Below are 19,605 nucleotides of genomic sequence, written 5' to 3'. Positions count from 1 at the left end.
CTCGAACGTTGGACGCCTGTAGAGGCCTGGAGGAGCGTTACGATACATGATGGAAAGACGGTTTTGACTTTGATGTCTTTGGCGAGTAGCAACTTTGCAATTTCGATAGCCAGTGCCTCCGAGGAGAGAAGAGGAAAAAGATACTCGAGAGAAGAGAATTTTCAGTCACTTGGGATCGTAACAATGCTTGGATGAAGAATGTTGGTGGGAGTGAAATGTAGGGCGATGGAGAAGCCGGTCATAATCTCATGTAAAAAGATGAAAGTTGATGATTTTTGAGTTTCCCCCATTCTCTTTCTACTCCCAAATGAATTCAGAGCTTGAGGTGAATGGAGCACCTGAAAGACAGAGGCCTTCAGGCGGTCAGGCACTGCGCGTGACTGTGTGCCAGTGCCAACCTCGAGGTGAGCAGCCGTCATTGCAGCGCTGGAGGTTAACTGGGCGAGTTTTGTATAGTGGCCCTCTCCAGTTGACCGAGGCCAATGCTAAAGCTAATGCCTTAGGTTGAGTTTTACGTAGTTTGTTATCAATGGTCCAAGCAATGCTTCCAAATAGAGTGTAAATAACATTGAAAATTCGAAGGCTGGTTCATATGCTTGTGCTAAGTGTGCTACTGCGGGACAGCTCAGAGCAATTGTAGGCTTGCTGTTTGGTAGCACAAAGATAGTCGAAGAGGCGCATAGTTTGTGCAACAACGAACTTTATATGCAGTTATACCAATGAATTGAGATGTTGACAAGAAGCCAGGTTTGCTACAGATACCTACATAGGTATTGATAAACAAGAGCGTCTAGGTATGTAGATGTTAGTCACTGCTGCATAGTGCTCTAGCATAGCAAATACAATGGAAGCTCTAGCATCTCCAAAAAATCCTCAAATGTTAACAAATCAGCATCTAGTATACCACTAGCGAGAATCATTTGTGCTGTACAAAATACTGCGCCAGCTCTGTCTGTTGACAATATTGACAATTTCCTTTGATTACTATCGCCTGTAGAGCGTGCACTAGCTCGCATAAAACACATATTGGCCAATGAACGCGCGGGGATGTCTTTGTTATCGGCCCTCCACACTATGTACGTCACTTGTCTGGCCCAATAGCAACCTAAAACCTCCAAACACACACACGCACGCAGCAGCAGCTGCTGCAGACACAAACAATTGAGCTGCAGATACAGCACCATCAGCTCTGCTAACACCACTTGCAGCTTCGCGTACTACCGAGGTGGGAATAACAGCGGCCTGTGCGTCGAGGTCGTGCAATCTCTGCCACTACCGGCACACGAAGCTGATCGGAGGCGTTCTTCAAGCAAATTAGGCGGTGCAGTCATCTTCCATCTATCTGCACTATGCACGACACGCGCGTGGCTAGGCAGAGCAAGCCCAAGCCCAAGCCAAGATTGGCACCCTGAGCCAGCATCCGGCAGCCATTACGACCATCCAATCTCGCTCCCCCAGCCGCCTTGTTCGGCGCGGCCAGGGACCAAGAGAAAAAAAATAAGATGGTTGCTGTGGAGAAGAGAAAATCACGACGGTCCCGTCAATAAAGCCTCGCAAGGGTCGGCGATCCAGCCAATGGCAAACGCGGCAGCTCAGCGCAGCTCTCAGCAGAACAAAAACAAACGGGCTCGTAACCCGTAAGCTAAAGAGCCTTGACCCTGTCCAGAGGCGTCGCTCCGGCTGCTCTCATCATCTCAACCCCTGCATGCGCTGCGTCTTAGCCTCGACCCAACTCTCCAATCGAGAGGCCGGAGCCGCCCACATTTCACCCACAGCTCACCCACTTTCAGCCAGCAACAGAGTCGCGACGCCTGCGCTGCCCGATCGTGCGACCCCATTTGGGCCCTCCCAGCCTTTCTTTAATCCCAGCAGCTTCGACGCAGCTCCAGCTCAGCCCAAGAAGCTTGCTTGCAGGTGCGGGAAATATGGAGCGGCCACGCCAGACGCGTCTCTTGATTCGGCGCTCAGGCACCCACCCGAAGCCCAAAGCAGATACAAGTTTATTGCCTGCCAGCGGCTGTAATACAAGAAAATACGGGGGGCTATGGATTATCAGGTACGAAACAAATCTCAGGTCAACAGACGGTCGCACCTCGCTCGTGTACGGAGGCCAGAGGAGTATACTTGTCCACCGTCCGTCCTCTGCTGCCGCATTGCTGCCACCAGCCGGACAGCTACGAGGTACCAGCTTCATCCTTTCCGCCCAGCCTCTCTCAATCTTGACTCTTTCAATCTCACTCCCTCGTGCGCGCTGCCGCTCTCTTGCTCTCGCCCTCTCCCTCGCCCTTCTCTTCCTCTCCCTTTCGGGGCTAGCTGAGAAGAAAGAAAAAGAAAAAAAGAAATTGCTAGCAGAGCGTCCAATCTTCTCCCGGGACACCACGAACTCTCGCGACGAAGCTGCTTTGTTTTGGTAAGTTGAAATCACGGGTTCTGCTGTTCCTGTTGCTGTGCCTGTTGCTGTGCCTGTTCCTCGTCTTCCCTGTCAGCTCTCCCGCAGCCACAGCCCCCTCAGGTTCAGGGCCGCTCTTCGTCTTCCCACGCTATCCTTGCGGGAACCAGTCTATGGCAGGCGACGCGACACAATCGCTGGGCAAGGGGGCAGCCCGAATCGATGCGCGGAGTTCTCAATTCCCTTTTGCCGAGGCACCAGGTCCTCAAGTGTATGCACCTGCATGGACGTGCGCAGCTCGAGACTTGGATCAGCAGAAGCCAGCGGGCTCCAGACTTGTCCGGGGGGTTGGGTGGCCCACTCAGCGCATCAAGGCCTTGTGTCTCGTCGTGTAAACAAATCCATTGGCTGGGCCCTGTCACCACGACAGCCTCAATTGCTCCCCAACCTCTCCGCCGCCCAAAGCGTTTGCATCTGCTAATCATCCCGCCGTCGCGTCGTTGGACAGCCAGACCCTCTCCGCCCGTCTCATGACGACGTTTTATCCCTGACTTGCCCCACGAGAGCATAGCTGCACGTCGATTGATCTTGCAACCGCAATTCAGCTCCCGTCGTCGCTGCCACCGCGATTTCCGATCACGATCACGACCCTGACCATCCATAGCGACGACAACAGCGACGCTGCCGCCGCGAAACGAGCACCATGTCGGTCAAATTCGAGCGGGACACGGTCCAAACCTTTCAAGATGCGACCTCGAACGCTATTCAGCCTTTCCAGCAGATGGCTGCCGAACAAGGCGGCGTAGTCCACAGGACCATCAAGACCATCACCGAGAAGAGCGTCGACCAGGCGAGCGAGGCCGCCGACCGCGCTGCTGAGCGCGCCGCTGCTCTCGCTGAAGGACCTGGCCCAATTCGACGAGCTTTCGAAGGCGCTCCTCCTCTTCCCGGAACCAGTGGAAAGCACCCAATCTCTGAGGCCGTCGGCACGGCCCTGACGGGAGGAAAGTCCATGGCAGGCACCAAGGGCTATTTGGCGGTATGTTTTTACCCAATCCCAATTATTGCGCGCGCAATTTGAATGCGAAAAGGATCAAGGAAAATGGAGGACGACGTTTTGGCAGACGATGTTGAAATTAGGTTTGGCTAACGGCGGGCTCGTCGCAATTTTTAGGCCTACATTAAGGAGCTCGAGGCGAACCCTCTGCGCACCAAGATGCTCACGGCTGGTTCCCTCGCCGGAGCTCAGGAGCTTCTCGCCTCGTGGCTGGCCAAGGACCGCAACAAGCATGGCAACTACTTCACTTCGCGTGTCCCCAAGATGGCCGCCTACGGAGCTTTGGTCAGCGCTCCCCTGGGTCACTTTCTCATCTGGCTTCTTCAGAAGCTCTTCAAGGGTCGCGTTAGTCTGCGTGCCAAGATTACGCAGATTGTCGTCAGCAACCTGGTGGTATGTGCTTCTTCAACCCCCCTCGCCTACCTTAACTCAATCTCCATTATGAAACGGAGTCGCCTCCCCTCCAAATCTGATAAGCGAATTGGTCTTATTTTATCATGACATCATTCATGTTATATGCAAGAGATGCTGACTCTGTCATAGATTGCACCCATCCAGAACAGCATCTATCTGGTCGCCATGGCTCTCATTGCCGGTGCTCGAACATTCCACCAGGTTCGCGCCACCGTCAAGGTCGGCTTCTGGAGAGTCATGCGCATCTCCTGGCTCACTTCTCCCATCTGCTTGGCTTTCGCCCAGCAGTTCCTCCCTGACGAGCTCTGGGTCCCCTTCTTCAACTTGGTCTCCTTTGTCATTGGTACCTACATCAACACCCTCACCAAGAAGAAGCGTCTCGCAGCCCTGCGCAAGAAGCACTACGGTGACACCCGTGATGCCCGTGAGCGTGATGTCCGTGATCCCCGCGACCCCCGCGACTCCCGCGACCCCCGTGATGCCCGTGATCCTCGCGATCCTCGTGACAACCGCCCTTCTCAGATGGGCCGCCCTGGTCCTGAGGACTACCCTCCCCCTCCCCACATGGGACCGAACCCCAACATGGGACCCGGCGGCATGGGAGGACACAACCCTAATTACTAAAGACTACTGGGACCTAAAGCCTACAAATGATACCCTGGCGGCGAACATACGCTGGAGTACTCTCCCCTTCTAAGGCAGCCAGTCAGGGAAAACATCCATAATCTGAAGTGCGGGTGGGAGGTTCGAAAAACCATATATTACGTTACGGGATATTCGGCAAGAGAAACGAGAGATGGGTCATTGGAGCTTGATAATACCTTTGTTTACTTGGATTCGGAAGCTCCATGTGTCAAAATGATGACCTGCTCGTGCTCTTTTTTATTTTTCCAAGGAGAGATGGTTCATTGAATGGGAAAACGGGGGAGGTGTTTGCGTGCGTCTGGAAAGATGATGGCTTTGTTTGGAGGGGGAGGGCAACGCGATGTTTGTTAGTAATGACTTGGTTAGATGCTCCCTTGTATAAATGTTTTGATTAACGTTTTTTTTTTTTTTTGTTATGTATTCTTGTTCCCCCCTGTTTATTGTCTTTTTCTTCTATTTGTTTGTTCATGTCCTCCTGTGTTCAAAGTAGATAGATAGAGTCTTGTCTGGACTTTGCCTTCTATTTTAATTGTAATGTCGTAGTTGTATCGTGGTGTTCGTGTGTATCATTAAAATTAAGAGTATGTCGTCGTAAATTCGTGGGTCATTATCAACATCGCTTTACAGATGTGATGGGCGATAGGTCCGAGAATCGGGTTCGTTGTTCTCCAAACCGTGAGGGCATGGCGCCAAGAAGCAGGTATGAGACAACGACTGTTTCGGTATTTGCTCCTCATTGTCGAAGATTCAGCTCAAGTCGGTGACAAGGTCCCTTGTTGCTCGTTCGTCATCCTTTGTCTTGTAATCGTCTCTCCTCTGGCAGCTCTCCTTCAAGGTCCCGCATCGCCACCATCTGTATCGGCCATAACACCCGGACTCCAGTATTCCCACTCACCCCCCTTTGTCTGTTTGTCCACCCAGAGCATCCCTCCCGCCATCAGATCTTCAATCACCGTCTTGCATCTGGCCACCTCCCACCCGAGATTGTCCCGCAACATGCCCACACTCACGTATCCTAGCACTTGCGCCGCCTCCACCACAGCCGCCTGGTCGGTACTCAGCTCGCGTGGCACGCTTCGCACGTATTCTTTCCTGCCGACAGTGACAACAGCATAGCTTCCACCAAGCGGCTTGAGCGTCTCCACAGCACGGCGCACATCATCCTCACTGATAGAATCAGCGCCTTCCATTCGTCCCTTAGAAACCCGATCCCGTAGCTCTTTTAACCCAATCAACCCGCCATTCTCACCCCTCGTCGCGCCGCAAACCTCCACAATGCGCACCGCCAGCTCAAAGTAGAAATCGTTAACCGTCTTGCCCAGCAGCTGCGCCCAGACGGAGCTTCCAGAGCCGCTGTTATGACTGTTGGAGCTCGCGAGGGGATCGACGCCGATGGCGGAGCACATGCGCGCAAACTGGGCGCGAAAAGAAGGGTCGGATCGGATGTCCTTTGCGTGCGTCGTGGCGAACTGCTGGAGGAGCGAGCGGAAGACGGCGAGCTGGGTTTCGAGGGCCTGGGCGTTGGTGGCGCGGAGGGAGGAACCGTGGGAGGCGAATTGGGCGGAGGTGATGCGGGAGCGGTCGAAGGCGGCGATGCCGACGCCTTTGCGGGACATGATGGCGGTTGATGGTTGTGATGTTCGTTGAGGATCGATTAGATGATAGGTGTAGCTGCGGGGTTGTCGAAGAAGAGGAGAGGGAGTGTATGGCGAGAAGTTGGAAGAAGAGATGAGGAAAGCTGGCGGTCGAAAAGATGCGTGTATAGAGACGGAGTTAGGAGTGGAAGGTCAAGAAGATCGTTGAAAGAGGTTGGTGAGAAGAAGAGAGAGTTGAGTTGAGGTTGAGAGTTCAACAGGAGGTTCGTCTCGGCTTACGTAGTTGGAGGGGCCGATAAGCTTTGGCGGGGGCTGCCATGTAAGGCGAGTTTAGGCGCCGAGGGGCAGCAAGTACACGCTGGCACTGGGTCTGATAGTGGATTTGACAGTTTATGGAGCACTGAAGATGTCGATTCTACTTGCGGAATGCAGATGAATGGCCGCGGAACTTTTAATAATACTGAACCTTGGCTAAATAGATCGAAGAAAAAAAGAGAATAAAAGCCAAAAATCTGAATCATATTGAAGTCTACGCTGCTCAAGCGTCCCTAAAAAGGAGAAAAAAAGCAAAGAGAAAAAAAGAAAATCGTCCCAAAGCTGTGCCATGCCCATCCCTTTATCCCTTTGCTTTTGTGGTCTTTATCCCATAACAGCGGAGATTCGTCACATTAGCTATCAAGCGCCTTCCTCCCGTCTCTGTCTCTCTATTTGCGGCATTCATAAAACGTAGCATGTAGTCCCAATGTTCATAAACAAGTCCCCCTTTGCCTTTCTGGCTTTCCCGTTTCCATTTTTCGGCAAACGGAGTCTAGTTTCTATATCCTCAAACAATCAAAAAGTAAGTGGTCTTTTCCCAAATTTCTTGTTCTCTCTCTTTACTGAGTGGCGCATTGTGCTTGGCCTTCGCCGGCCTCGTCGTCGTCTTCCCACTCGTTGGCGAATCGAGGATCGCCCTGATCAGCGCCCATCTGAATATCAAGTTAGTTATTCTGTTGTATATAATAGTTCAAGAGTCCTTTGATATGCCTACCTCTTCAATATCGGCACCATCCTCGTACTCGACTTCGTCAATCTCCTCAGCCTCCACAGCAGGCAGTGCTGGCGGCAGAATCTTTACCAGAGTCTCGTAGGCAGAATCATCCTTCAGCCAGTCATCCTCAGGGAACTCAACCTTGACCAAGAGGTACAGGTCTCCCTTGGCGTCACCCCTCTTCAGGGGCATACCCTCACCGGGGATCTTGATGCAGTCCACAGGTCTCAAGATCTTGCCTCGAGGTCGGTTAAGCTGGATACCGCGGCCGTCGAGGTGCTTCAACACCACGCGGTTGAAGCCAGTCAGCGCCTCGCTCAGAGACACCGTCAGCTCTGCAGATAGATCATTTCCGAGTCTAGAGAAGACATCGTGGGGCTCCTCGATCAGGGTGAAGATGATATCACCGGGGATCTGGTCAGGATACTGATCCGCCTCTCCCTCCAAGACAATGCGCTCGCCCTGCATAGATCCTCGGGGGATGTAAATTTCCAGCGCCTTCTTCTCCTGTGTTGTTCGCTTGCCCTTGCACTTCTTGCACCTGTCCTTCTCCTTGTAGACCTTGCCGGATCCTGTGCAGTGATCGCACAAGACAGTCTCGCGTCGCATCATGCCGGGGCCGATCTGGCGGATAGCCTCGACCATGCCATGGCCCTTGCAGCGCTCACAGCTCGCGGGCTTGGCCTTCTCTTTGCCTCCGGAGCCCTTGCAGATGCTGCAGACGACCTGCTTGTTGGCCGAGAACTTGACCGTCTTGCCCTTGTATAATTCTTCGAGTGTAACCTTGTACTCCTGCTCTTCATCAGGTCCCTTTCGCGGCCTCATAGGTCCGCCACCACCGGGGCCACCAGGACCGCCCATGCCAAATCCAAACATCTGGGACAAGATATCGTTCAAGTCGACCTCCGGGCCGCCGGGGCCGCCTCTGGAGCCGTCAAATGCGGCCATGCCGTGGGTATCGTAGAGATGGCGCTTGTCTTCATCGCTGAGAATTTCGTAGGCTCGGCTGGCCTCTTTGAACTTGGCTTCTGACTCTTCACGATGCTCCTCGGCGACCTTGTCGGGGTGGTACTTCAGCGCAGCCTATTTAAATCATTAGTTAACATGTATAAACATAGGAAATGCGACGCAGCGCGACAGTGGTGAAGTACCTTGCGATAAGCCTTTTTGACCTGGTCGGGTGTTGCTGTTCTATCGATTTCAAGGATATCTGGGGAATAGGTCAGACAACAGCGCTTCGTAAAGAAGAGGAGACAAGAAAATAGGATAAAAGGAAACAGCCTCAACAAAAGACATACCGTAGAGATCAATCTCCCCATCTGAAGCCATGATGATGGCTGGACTTTACTTTTCTCTCTGCGTTTCTCGGGTAGGCAGATTTTCCCACTACTGGCAGACGATTGCGAGAGTGGAAATCTAGAAAATATTTTGGCGTGGCGCGGGGTCGATTCCTAGAACCCGCAGTGCGAATCGAGTTGCTGCCTTGCCTAACAAACAGGGACAGGCTTCAACAAGAAGAAGGAAAACAAGAGAATTAACCAAAGTGACGAGGAAAAGAGAAAAAAAGACGGGCTCTTTGTCAGCTCGGTAATACAGACTGATGGAATTTTGACAGGAAAAGACGGTCCGGCGGGCTGCTAAATCATTAGCAACTGCTGGCCCAGGATTTGCCGAAGCGTACGCTAACAAAGCCTCAGCGACAGTGACCGGCGGCACAGCGATAGGGGGATTGGATTGCTTGGCCAACAGTCGCCTGCATGCAGAATTCGAGGTGACAGATCACAAGATGTGCGGATGCAAAAGTAACGAAGGCTTTTGGTATGCTTAATAGTTTATATATTTAATGAATTTTTTTTACTTTATACATCATCTCTGTTCACTCTAGAGTTGATGAACAAGACTATGATAGTATGTCTCTCTCGCCTATTCAATTGTACCGAGTCCGAGACTTTCTTTATCAGTCTTATCAGCAGCCATCCTTTCGTCTAAGACACTGACATATGCATGTACCTTTGTACTATCGCAGCAGCAGCTGGTACTTTCCGGCGCCACACGTGGCGCTTGGTGTCAAAAATTTACGCCTCACGCCATGTCAAGCACTGTGGAACGTTTGGTGAATATGCTTAGAAAATATCCATGTAGATATGAATGAGACCAGCAGACACGGCTGTAACTCTCCATTATGTCCTCATCCGCCCTCCGGCTGAGCTTACGGAGAATAAGCTGCCGTTCAATATGTGAATCAAGAAAATGTGCGGCTGGCCACTATTTGAGCCGAAATTTCACAGCATCTACCGGCCTCTGGCATGACAGGCAAATCACCATTCCCAGCCAAAATGCCAATTCAAGCCAGAGACGGGCATATAGTTCTGGGCTGAAAGGCCTTCGGAATAAAAACAAGAAACTCAGAGATGAGGCTTCTCAAGAATCAGATTCTCCCATGATCCTGGGCCAAAACGCAGACCTCCCAATCCGAGCACGATTTGCGCCATCTCCAACGGGATACTTACACCTGGGGTCACTGAGAACAGCGCTGTTCAATAAATTGGCCGTGAGCGCCTCGAATGGAGGTACCTTTATTCTTCGCATTGAAGATACAGATCAGGTACGTTACAAATCTTGTAATGAAAGGGAACAAAGGAACTAAATCTGTTACAGAATCGTCTGGTGAAAGACGCCGAAGAGCGATTAATGAACGACCTCAAATGGGCAGGCCTTTCATGGGATGAAGGGCCAGATTGCGGTGGACCATACGGTCCCTACAGACAAGTAAGTTGGCATGAGGTAATCCCCCAAGCGCTGCCTCAATTAACAGGGTATAGTCTGAGAGGCTGCCGGTTTACCATGAACACGTACAAAAATTGCTGGACCATGATCATGCCTACCGATGCTTTTGTACTCCTGAACAGCTGGAATCTCAGAAGCGTGAGCTGCACGAGGCCGGCAAGCCCACCATTTACCCCGGAACATGTCGCTCTATAGACACCGCCGAGTCTGATCGCAGAGCAAAAGCTGGAGAATCCCACGTGGTTCGCTTCAAGAGTGACAAGTTTGGTCGACCCAAGCTTCGTGATGCCATCTATGGACCATTCCAGAAGAAGGACATGGAAGAAGACTTCATCCTGATGAAGACGGATGGATTCCCTACGTATCACCTCGCCAACGTTGTCGATGATCACTTGATGAAGATTACACACGTTATTCGCGGCGAGGTATGCAATTTGCTCTTTCCAATTTTCAACAGAACATATAATTAACCGTGGTAATACAGGAATGGCTTATTTCGACGCCGAAACATGTTGCTTTGTATGAGGCATTCGGCTGGCAGGCTCCGATATTCGCCCATCTCGGGTTACTAGTAGACATCGACGGTAGCAAGCTCAGCAAACGAAACGACAGTGTAAACATTTCCAAGTACCAAAATGAGGGCACATTCCCCATGGCACTACTTGCCTGGCTTGCAAATCTTGGATCTTCGTTCAAGCGGGACGTGCAGCCGCCTCGCACTGTTGAAGATGTAGCCAATGCTGTAAGGGTCTCTTGTCTTTTGAGCATCTTCAAATTATGCTAACATGAGATAGCTGACGTTCAAATTCACCCGGGGCGGTATCAAACTGAACCTGGCAAAACTTGAACATTTTAACAGCAGATACCGGGATGCAATGCTCTGGAAGCCCGTCCCGGCATTGGCTGAAGAAGAGGCAAAGCTCATTGACCAGCACTTGACACAACCTGTTCTAAAAGAAATCGAAAAGGTTACAAACGGCGACATTGAAAACGCAGAACTCACAGCAAGAGACTGGCGGTTGCCCCTTGAACTCGTTCCAACATTATCCGATGCCGAAAGGAAAGCTCCCTACGTCTACAATGCCCTTGTCTCAAAACAAGGAGGCTTTCAATCGCCTAGCCATCTTGTGTCCCAGCATCCATATCTCTTTTGGCGGGTACCTTTGAACGTCTACAAGACTTCTCTAACAAAGGCACGGCCAGAGCAAAAGGTTATTGATGCCCTCAAAGATGCAATCTCTCAAGAAGGCCTCTGGAACGGTGATTGCACCGAAGTTATGCAAGCTATACAGTCAAAGGTCGAACCTCAAGGAGTCGATCAGCTTACTGTTCATAATGTGCTGCGGGTAATTGCTGCGGGTGGACAAGACGTTGTCTCGCAGAGCAGTTCTAGGATGTTTATGTTGCTAGGAAGAAAGGAGTGGTTGCATAGGCTTGACGTTGTCACACAGCTCTTGAACGACCTGAAGGAAAACTAATGAACTAACTTTGAAGCAAAACTTTCTGATTGTTTGCCGCTTCCGTGATTGACAAGATGGTGGATTGAGTGATGAAGTGTGTCGAAAGAGTTATCCTTTGGCCATATTTACGATTCCTCTTCTGTATCTATATAAGCGCTGCCTTGGTCGCCGAAATAAATGATGGGCAGCAAACTCAACCATTACCTGCAAAAGACTCCCAAAGCATCAGAAACTCACATCTCCACGCTTTCACCTCTCTACCTTGCACTTTCTAACCTCATACAGCAATAGAATATCTGCAGTATCGCTTCGAATACTACATCAATACTAACTCAGGATACTGAAGCAATCCCAGCTCAGTCATAATGCCTTTTGTTGAGGACTGTGCCATGGGATGGGAAGAATGCGGAGACCTTATCAAAACAGATGTCCGAAGTCTTGAGAGGGCTATGAGAGAGGGCAAGCAACTCGCGCTTGGCGATTCGTTTCCTATTAGGTCACTCATCAGCACTTTGAATGGGTACGGGCCGTCTGTCGAGCGCCGAATTGAGGAAATGCACCGTGTGTCTGAAGAATTCCGACTAGCTGTATGTCTCGAGCATAGTGTTAGCCTGGTCGTCTCCAGCTTAATTCAACTTTATTACAGGGATGGAGACCTTGTGTACGAGTTGGACGAGCAGGCAACCGACATCAAAGTTGCGCAGTCGATACTTGGAACGCTGACTACTTTCATTGGTTCCTACCCGAGCCATTTCCGAGAATATGGACGCAAATATGAAGCAGTCCGAAGAGGATGCGACGCAATTTATCTTGGATGGCATGACCAGCGAGCTCGAAAGCCAGAGGTAGGCAACATTCAACTTTTTTTTTTTTTATTAACAGTAAGTAGCTGACTTTAGAATAATAGGCCGTGAGAGAAGTGGTTTTGGAAGGAATCATAATGGAACCAGGAGTTGTGAGGGACATGGGAACACAACTGACTAAAATCCGAACGATGATTAAGACAGGCAACATGAGTCCGGGTTTGTGAGTTTGATATGGGTATGAGGGAAAAGATAGCGTTCTTTTTTGTGTTTCGCTTTTCTCTTTCTTCGTAGGTTGTTGAAAGCAGTGCTCTCTGTGAGCGTGAGATAAGCAGAGAACTGGCTCAGGGGACTTATCATGGGAATCTTGGAGGCGTTGACTCATGTTTTTAAAGAAATATTCAATTTTCGATAAGAAGATTGTGCCTGAATTTTTTTACATGTTGAAGTTTATGGATGTGAAGTTTGGCTCTCTTGATAGTGAGAAAGTGTACAAGGTGTAACTGACCTGCATGGAGCTTCTTCCATGTCTACCACTATTGCGCAAGTTAAAGCACCAGCAGAGCAACATTGACATATTCACATGAAGGGTAATGTATATGCGAAGTATAAAATTTTTAATTTTTCTATAATAAATGTCATATTTAAATAGCCATGAAGCATTTCCCTTTCTATATATATATAAACGAAAGTGGCGGGGAATCAGATCAATATCAGAGCATATAAACTGACCATCTTTCCATCATTGGCGCGTTTCTCTTCAAACAAATTATAAATCATAATATTTTAAACCGTTGGTCTGTTTCGAATGGTTGCAAAAAAGAAAGTTTTAAGACCTTGAACCTCGTAATCTTATGTCACAGTCATCGCATTTTGGCTATGAATGAATAAGCTTCATATCTTTGACTTATAGAGACGACATAAGCTTACTGTCAACGTAGTTGTATCCAAGTAGGATGACTTTAGATAAGAGACTTTCGCTGAGCCCGGAAACGACGCACAGGCACAGGAAGGTGAGTGCGGTTGGGAGAGAAGTGAGTCGCGTTGCCGCCGCCAAGGTAAGTGACGTTGCTGACACTGGTGTCGTTGGTGAAGTAAGGAGTAGTGGTGCTGTCACCGCCTATCGAGGTGATGCTAGAGACACCAGATGATGCACCGGCGCCGGTTGTTGAGTTGGCAATGGCTGTGGTGTTTGAAATAGCTGTGACATTTGAAATGCTTGTGACGTTGGCGGGGATGCTGGAGACGCTGGAGACGCTGGAGGTGTTGGTCCAGTGGAACGGATACGAAGGCAGGGCCGTAGCAGCGGCAGCGTAGGCGGCAACAATGATAGCGGAGGTCTTCATTTTGGCTTTGGTAATGTGGTGACGGATGATCCTTGTTGCTTTCGTGTACGGGCGTGTATTTTATTTTCCTCAAACGATTGTATAAGATATAGGAGGAAGTAAAACATGCAGTTGATATCACAGCTCAAGACAACGGACAAACCCAACGAGAGAAAGAGAGAAAAAAAAGAGAGAAAGAAGACCAAAGCGAACCACAGCGGGATATACTCCTTTACTAAATACTACTCGGGATCCATTTACTTCGAGTCAAGGCAGCCTCGTCCACCGCGTGCGATGCAGGTTATTCGTACATTGTTCAGCCCGCTTGCGTACTCGCACTTTTACGGAGCATCGACTATCAGTACCCATGGTAAATAACTGGGGTGCCTTGTACGGAGCCAACCGAAGAAAAAAAAAAGACTAGGCGATGTAACTGGCCAATTCACAGATGGGATTTCTCCCTGGAAGGACGGTCGGTGTGAGATAGGGAGGGCCGTAGAAAGGCAGAGATCGACACGAAGTCGAAGAGGGCCTCTTGTTTAATGGAGCATGGGCATGGGGTTCCACCGGCGTTATATGGACCGCTCGCCGCTTTTTTGTCACTCTTTTTCTTCTATATACTGATACTGGAGTATCTTAGCGATGGTGACATGTGAAGAGGAACCTTGTAGTGGATCATATAAATGGAGACTTGGACAAAAGTGGGAAGGGCAAGGAAGAGGAAGAAAAAGCTTGGCCTTTTTTCTAACTTGGATGTTGCTTGTGTGATGGAAGAGAGGCGTTGTGTAAGACATCGTGGCGGTATATAAGATTATACTAGTTATGCATTGTCTTAGTTTAATGTGACCTCAATGACAAAACGCCACAGCAGTAGCATCTTATTGACTAATAAGAGTAGAAGAAGAAGAGAAGGAAATTCTCCGATTTGATATTCCACGGCGTTTTCAGCCCCCTTTTCCGAAGTGTCGTTATCTGCATGCAGTGCTAAAAAAGAGCCCCATCACCAACAACTTTTTTTTTTGGCGGTAACGAGACAAGGATTCTACGCATCAGAGTGGACCCCCCTTGTAAAAATAAGAAAGAACAATATCAAAGCATCATGCTACAAGCGAACTTCAAATGAGCAACGACAAGCGATGCAGAATTATGTGATTGATGATTGAACTTGGTGAGACATTTACACTTACGTGTACACGCCGTGGTTTTCGCCGTCAAGACAGCGTCAAAGGCATTAAACTTTGCAACGGTGAAACAAAAGCGTTTTAGTGGCCTTGTACCCACGTGTATGTCTCCTCCGCGCCAATAACGTTGCTGTACTTCGTATAGCAAAGTCTCCAGTATTCCCTATGGGCCTTTGTGGAAGAGAGAGAAAAACGACTCGTGTCGTCCATGCTCCATAATATCATCGCTTTCCCCAGAATAAAAAATCGATTTGCATTTTTAACTCGCATTCTGTAACAATACTGTGTTGTTAAAAAGAAGAAAAATGGAAAAACTTGTCAAAAGTCACACGCCACTGCAACACCATCCCCAGCCATAGCGCCAGAATCTCGCAGATCGCAGAGGCGCCTAGTTCTTAGGGTTCCAGGTACCCGCGCGCCGAGCTAGGTGCTAGTTTGTAGTAGGAAGTTGGCGGCGTCCATCATAGATTTGACAGCAGCAGGATCGTGTGAGTGTGTGCGAGTATAACGCAGTGCTACCCAGTAAGATATGCAGCCGAAAAGGATTCCATGCAGGAACAAGGAGTCAAGAAAAAGATTACTAGTTTTCTGCTCATAGTATCAGTTCGTAGCTTACATGGAAGGCGCAAGAACAGAACTAAATGGGAGAAAAAAATATGGATTCTCTTTGCACCGAAATTGCTTATAGCACTTCTCTCTCTCGCTTCAGGCAGCAGAATAGTACAAGCACCTATATCGTCAATTTTAGTTCTTGAAGTTTCCATAGCACCCATGTCCTTCGCCAGAAGAAGGTACAAAATCCATGCCTAGCCCCTCAACAAATTCACTTACCGACTATTCCACCATTATAAAAGCACAAGGCTGCCTTCGCCAAGCGCATTTTGGAAAATCCGGTATTGTCCCCTGTCTGCCAGATGCGGCATATCGCTCCACTGCTCAATCCGGGTACAAGACGCTAGCACCTCTTTGTTTTCTGATCGGCCGAAGAAAACGCCCAAATCTATTGGTTTCTTCCTTGGGGCAAGGGTCTGCAGAGCCGAGACTTGAACTAGCGGCTCTGCTCCAGCATCTGTTATTCGTATTCGCTCAACGCAGAAAAGATAGTACTTGAAGGGTAGTAATTGGGTAGTCATTGCACATAAATAGCCTTGAGCCAAGGCTGTCTAAACTATTCCGACCAGATGGGCCATCGTACTCTCTCACCAGGTATGACCGCAGGGTCCACCTCTTTTCTATATAACATCTTTTCAGCCGCCAACTCGACCATCCCAGGATGAATGCGTCAGAGCACTGCTCTTCATACATCCATGCTGGGACTGCCGTTCTATTTCACCGGCACCCACCATAAATAAACAAAATAACATCCAGATATAAGCAAAATAAGACAGTAACCAGAACAGATCTTCCTCAGGAGGAGATATTATTCCGCCTCAACTTCAGCGTTTGCTGCGGCACTATTCTTCTGTTTTGGTTGCCCATTATGTCGTCCGTCAAAACAACGGCACGATAAGAAAAAGTTCATCGCCATGTCCTAGTACAAAAATACTGATATAGAAAAAGAAGGTAAGAAGGGGGGAAAAGACATTTTGCAATGCCACAGTCGTTTCGGATAAACCAAGGCGGTCTAAGCATCTGTAGTTGAAACGTCGTATCGTCTCAAACGCAGTGATGTTGAAATGACCGAAGAAAGGAAAACAGTAAGCTATGTCGCTATGATGTCGTAGCCGATATTGTGACCTAAGAAAAAGTTCGCTCTGCTTATATTCGAAATCATCGAATAGGGTATAATGCGATCTAAACTTCAATAACCCAAATCTGAAAAGAAACTTTGTTAGACAACTCAACTTGGAAATCGCATGACCCGGCTGCGGCATGCCAAAGCGGGGGAGATGCCCGAGGCAGCAGTCGACTCATAAGCCTTAAAAACTCAAACTCACCTCCATTTTGCCAACATCCAACCTCTGTCTCTTTGCTTGGCTCTTCGCGCTCTGAATCGCCACGTCCAAGTCATCTTGGTCGCCCATCGTAATCATGTCGTCTGGGACGTCTTCGTCCTTCATCTTGATCTTGAACCGCCTTCGCAGGCCAAACTTGTCTCTGATGCGATCCACAAAGTCTGAGAATTCGATCGATGTACCAACCATGATATACCTCACATCATCTGAGTGAACCTTGACACGGATCTTGCGTATATCAGGTCGTCGCGATGCCGCGCGGGAAGGTCGGGAAACAGACCCAGGGCCGCGTCGTACGCTCGAAACCATTTCGAACTCGCCTTCGTCAAAGGATCCGTAATCATAGTCTGAGCCGTCATCATCGTCATCGTATCGCTGCTGCTGTCTGGACCGAGACTGCTTGCTTCCTCGTCCGCCTTCATACATATCGTATACTTCATCGCCATATGGGGACTCTTCCTCAATAGCTCTTTGCCTTCGTGGGGGCTCTCTCGTGGAGAAACCTCTCGAAGGATTAGCGGATGCTGATCGCGAATGTTGTTTCGATCTCTCTTGTGGGGACACTGCCTTCTCATATCTCCTGCTGCTCTCTTGTGTCTGAATGCTAAGCTTCCCGACGTTCGGTCTTGGTCCAGCGCTCCGTACGGAAGCACCTCGACTTGGTCGATCGTTTTCAGGAGGAGGAGTTGGAGGGAAATTATTGTTACGGTTGTTTGGAGGTTCGGACTGTTGTCTTCGGGATGCAAGGCCGGGCTTGACCAGATTTGTCGCCGCGAAAGATAGATTTTCGGTTGGCCGGTCGTCTTTAGCCTCTGCTTTGGACTGTTGGGAGACAATAAGCAAATGAAGCAGAAATTCAGAAACTGAACACTTACATTCTTCATCTCAGAGCCGGCGAATCCGGTAAACGCATTGGCTCGGTCTGAGGCTGCTACCAATCTAGCCTTACCGAGATAATCTTTGGTCTTCAAATTGCGGACTTTGGCCTCATTCGGTCGATACACAACACCGACAGGAATAGAAAATACTGTATAACCCTACTGTATTGTAAGTGACAGCCCTTTACGTTACAGTGGTTCCTGATAATACTAACCTCAGCTTCCTCGCGAATAGCTTCGTCAATGACGTTGTGGTCTTCCACGACCTTCTCCTTGACGGCATACGCCAAATCCTGCATACCAGCCTCTTTTTGCTGCAGATAGATGTAGCACAATCCTCGATTGAACAGTACTTCACACGAGTATAGCTTGAAGAGGAGGCCAAGCTGGGCATAGTCGATGACGCTGTTACCTCGCAGATACAACAACGTATCGTTAAAGTTGGCCAGCGCCTCTTCAAAATCGCCCAGCAGAAAATTTGAAACGCCCTGCTGGAAGTATGCGACAGCTAGGTATTGATCTAGTCGGATGGCTCGCTGATAACACTCGACCTGAATATCCAATGTATTAGCGATGGTGTATCAAGGCGGATCTAAGAAAGGGCATAACCTACAGCTTTCTCATGCTCGCCCAATGTGGCGTGGATAACGCCCATGTTAAAGAGAATCTTGCTCGTATCGCCGATTTTATCGAATTCGCCAAGAGCATCATCGAATTCATTGTTGTCATACCGAGCGAGGGCGGTTACCCAAGTCTCGATTTCCTGTATAATCAAACCACGTTAGCATACACCTCACTCGTATGGTCATGAACATGTGGCGCTGCTTTCAAGACCGACCTGTTTTAGCGACATCGTGCCTATCTATGCACAAGGGCACCAAGTCGATTGCTGCGTGGCTGGCTGAGCAACGACGTGCGTATCGAATGATATATATCTAATAGCCAACAGAGCAATTGGCGCCTCGTAGCGTCGAGGCTAAGAATGAGGTAGCACTGTCGGCAGTTCGGGGGGAGGCAAAGACCAGCTTTAATTACAACGGATGGCCGCCGAGGTGGCCTGTCTCAGTAATGTCCAATGCTTTTCAGGCCCCAGTGTGTCAGCTCCTCGCCAGGTAGAGAAAGAACTGGTATTGGCTCAAGCAACTGTGCGAGCGGTAAGTGTACCTTGGCGGGAAGTGGCGCGAGCCGATAATGATCCCGTGATAGTGTGTGAAGTTGCCGAATCCCAGAATCGACAGGCGGAGAGAATTTTTTCCAGGCCACCGAGCACGATTTTTTCCTTCCTAGGATGCTGTTTCTCGTAATAGGATTATTATTCCCTGGCTCTTTCTTCAGATACCCCGAGATCGAGCGAGCGTATAATTGACCCGACTCTGTGCGTCGGCACAAGGGGGAACAATTCCGTGGGGAATGCAAGTGCTGATCTGTATGTCACCCGATATCTGGCGCTCCCTGCGAGTATCTTGTCAATACTCCAACGTGAAGAATCCGGCCGGCCGAATATTAAATTTTATTTTTAGCTGTTGTGACTCCGACGCAACGAGTGAATTAGCCGAACTGATGATGAAAAAGCAGAAAAAGATTGTAGTGTTCTAAAAGATGGACGACAGGTTTGCGGCGCTATCGACAAGCCAGTGTGATGGGTCGGGTAGCGTGCATTTGGGCTGGGAAGACAAGCAAAAAGAGTGAGTGACGAGTGGAGAGAAGACGAGGGGCAATGGTCGTGGCGTGCAGTAGTAAAAAGGAAAATTGGGACTCGGAGCTTAGCATGGGATGGTGGAACTGGGAACTGACCTGCCGTTCTCTGGAGGCGTGCCGTGGTTTTGGACAAGGGCTGGTGAAGCCTCACCTATGTTCCAAATCTCACGAGGGGCGCCAAACGCCGAGCCGGGGTCCAGGGAAGGGGTGCGCATGCCGGCCTCCTGTTGCTGCTTCGTACGTAGTCGAGCTCAAAGCTACCAGGCGGTATGCCATACCCCCCCGTCTCGGCACTGGCACTCGCCTTTGTTTACTCTGGGCCTGCAAGCTCGTACGGGCGTGCCATGAGATGCGTTGATGCCGTCGTGGAACCAGGGGTGGCGGGTCT

At 49.6% G+C, this 19,605-nt stretch overlaps 8 protein-coding genes across 8 annotated transcripts; 4 read left to right on the top strand and 4 right to left on the bottom strand.

Moving 5' to 3' along the window:
• The first annotated feature begins 1,555 nt into the window (after positions 1–1,555).
• Positions 1,556–2,513, top strand: GGI43DRAFT_207986 (uncharacterized protein). The gene has a single exon (XM_083200152.1). The coding sequence runs from the start codon at positions 1,926–1,928 to the stop codon at positions 2,412–2,414; it is 489 nt and encodes a 162-aa protein (XP_083056835.1). The 5' UTR covers positions 1,556–1,925; the 3' UTR covers positions 2,415–2,513.
• A 495-nt stretch (positions 2,514–3,008) lies between these two features.
• GGI43DRAFT_207988 (Mpv17/PMP22 family protein) lies at positions 3,009–4,596 on the top strand. Its single transcript, XM_083200153.1, has 3 exons — positions 3,009–3,428; positions 3,564–3,839; positions 3,990–4,596. Exons 1-3 carry the CDS (start codon positions 3,093–3,095, stop codon positions 4,482–4,484), a joined length of 1,107 nt encoding a protein of 368 aa, XP_083056834.1. The 5' UTR covers positions 3,009–3,092; the 3' UTR covers positions 4,485–4,596.
• A 350-nt stretch (positions 4,597–4,946) lies between these two features.
• GGI43DRAFT_208039 (ESCRT-II subunit protein SNF8) lies at positions 4,947–6,248 on the bottom strand. Its single transcript, XM_083200154.1, has one exon. The coding sequence runs from the start codon at positions 6,119–6,121 to the stop codon at positions 5,336–5,338; it is 786 nt and encodes a 261-aa protein (XP_083056833.1). The 5' UTR covers positions 6,122–6,248; the 3' UTR covers positions 4,947–5,335.
• A 350-nt stretch (positions 6,249–6,598) lies between these two features.
• GGI43DRAFT_414912 (uncharacterized protein) lies at positions 6,599–8,995 on the bottom strand. The gene is made up of 4 exons (XM_083207094.1): positions 8,429–8,995; positions 8,282–8,340; positions 7,131–8,213; positions 6,599–7,068 (listed from the first exon to the last, which is right to left on the bottom strand). The coding sequence occupies exons 1-4, from the start codon at positions 8,457–8,459 to the stop codon at positions 6,976–6,978; spliced, it is 1,266 nt and encodes a 421-aa protein (XP_083056832.1). The 5' UTR covers positions 8,460–8,995; the 3' UTR covers positions 6,599–6,975.
• A 263-nt stretch (positions 8,996–9,258) lies between these two features.
• Positions 9,259–11,569, top strand: GGI43DRAFT_207943 (glutamate--tRNA ligase MSE1). Its single transcript, XM_083200150.1, has 5 exons — positions 9,259–9,735; positions 9,789–9,899; positions 9,953–10,342; positions 10,402–10,659; positions 10,712–11,569. The coding sequence occupies exons 1-5, from the start codon at positions 9,313–9,315 to the stop codon at positions 11,393–11,395; spliced, it is 1,866 nt and encodes a 621-aa protein (XP_083056831.1). The 5' UTR covers positions 9,259–9,312; the 3' UTR covers positions 11,396–11,569.
• Positions 11,570–12,911, top strand: GGI43DRAFT_207949 (uncharacterized protein). The gene is made up of 2 exons (XM_083200151.1): positions 11,570–12,222; positions 12,285–12,911. The coding sequence occupies exons 1-2, from the start codon at positions 11,743–11,745 to the stop codon at positions 12,405–12,407; spliced, it is 603 nt and encodes a 200-aa protein (XP_083056830.1). The 5' UTR covers positions 11,570–11,742; the 3' UTR covers positions 12,408–12,911.
• Positions 12,912–13,142: 231 nt separating this feature from the next.
• On the bottom strand, positions 13,143–13,538 carry GGI43DRAFT_430440 (uncharacterized protein; the record flags this gene model as incomplete). Its single annotated transcript, XM_083209256.1, has 1 exon — positions 13,143–13,538. Exon 1 carries the CDS (start codon positions 13,524–13,526, stop codon positions 13,143–13,145), a length of 384 nt encoding a protein of 127 aa, XP_083056829.1. The 5' UTR covers positions 13,527–13,538.
• Positions 13,539–16,138: 2,600 nt separating this feature from the next.
• On the bottom strand, positions 16,139–18,650 carry GGI43DRAFT_207587 (uncharacterized protein). Its single transcript, XM_083200148.1, has 6 exons — positions 18,358–18,650; positions 18,133–18,282; positions 17,735–18,070; positions 17,517–17,678; positions 16,624–17,463; positions 16,139–16,501 (listed from the first exon to the last, which is right to left on the bottom strand). Exons 1-6 carry the CDS (start codon positions 18,370–18,372, stop codon positions 16,481–16,483), a joined length of 1,524 nt encoding a protein of 507 aa, XP_083056828.1. The 5' UTR covers positions 18,373–18,650; the 3' UTR covers positions 16,139–16,480.
• Positions 18,651–19,605: the final 955 nt, after the last annotated feature.

The sequence above is a fragment of the Trichoderma evansii genome (genome assembly GCF_050947405.1).
Source record: "Trichoderma evansii strain SZMC 28006 chromosome Unknown GGI43scaffold_24, whole genome shotgun sequence".
Classification (NCBI taxonomy): Eukaryota; Fungi; Ascomycota; class Sordariomycetes; order Hypocreales; family Hypocreaceae; genus Trichoderma; species Trichoderma evansii.
This window is presented reverse-complemented; position numbering and strand designations above follow the sequence as displayed.

Bases quoted from the DNA above. Each gene is read 5' to 3' on its own strand.
- GGI43DRAFT_207986 (XM_083200152.1), top strand. From the start codon at position 1,926: ATGGAGCGGCCACGCCAGACGCGTCTCTTGATTCGGCGCTCAGGCACC.
- GGI43DRAFT_207988 (XM_083200153.1), top strand. From the start codon at position 3,093: ATGTCGGTCAAATTCGAGCGGGACACGGTCCAAACCTTTCAAGATGCG. The intron at 3,429-3,563 runs GTATGTTTTTAC...CGCAATTTTTAG, and splicing joins GCACCAAGGGCTATTTGGCG to GCCTACATTAAGGAGCTCGA. The intron at 3,840-3,989 runs GTATGTGCTTCT...ACTCTGTCATAG, and splicing joins TTGTCGTCAGCAACCTGGTG to ATTGCACCCATCCAGAACAG.
- GGI43DRAFT_208039 (XM_083200154.1), bottom strand. From the start codon at position 6,121: ATGTCCCGCAAAGGCGTCGGCATCGCCGCCTTCGACCGCTCCCGCATC.
- GGI43DRAFT_414912 (XM_083207094.1), bottom strand. From the start codon at position 8,459: ATGGCTTCAGATGGGGAGATTGATCTCTACG. The intron at 8,341-8,428 runs GTATGTCTTTTG...CCTATTCCCCAG, and splicing joins TGGGGAGATTGATCTCTACG to ATATCCTTGAAATCGATAGA. The intron at 7,069-7,130 runs GTAGGCATATCA...CTTGATATTCAG, and splicing joins ATGGTGCCGATATTGAAGAG to ATGGGCGCTGATCAGGGCGA.
- GGI43DRAFT_207943 (XM_083200150.1), top strand. From the start codon at position 9,313: ATGTCCTCATCCGCCCTCCGGCTGAGCTTACGGAGAATAAGCTGCCGT. The intron at 9,900-9,952 runs GTAAGTTGGCAT...AACAGGGTATAG, and splicing joins CATACGGTCCCTACAGACAA to TCTGAGAGGCTGCCGGTTTA. The intron at 10,660-10,711 runs GTAAGGGTCTCT...AACATGAGATAG, and splicing joins TTGAAGATGTAGCCAATGCT to CTGACGTTCAAATTCACCCG.
- GGI43DRAFT_207949 (XM_083200151.1), top strand. From the start codon at position 11,743: ATGCCTTTTGTTGAGGACTGTGCCATGGGATGGGAAGAATGCGGAGAC. The intron at 12,223-12,284 runs GTAGGCAACATT...TTAGAATAATAG, and splicing joins AGCGAGCTCGAAAGCCAGAG to GCCGTGAGAGAAGTGGTTTT.
- GGI43DRAFT_207587 (XM_083200148.1), bottom strand. The intron at 17,679-17,734 runs GTTAGTATTATC...ACAATACAGTAG, and splicing joins CTATTCGCGAGGAAGCTGAG to GGTTATACAGTATTTTCTAT. The intron at 17,464-17,516 runs GTAAGTGTTCAG...GTCTCCCAACAG, and splicing joins CCGGCTCTGAGATGAAGAAT to TCCAAAGCAGAGGCTAAAGA.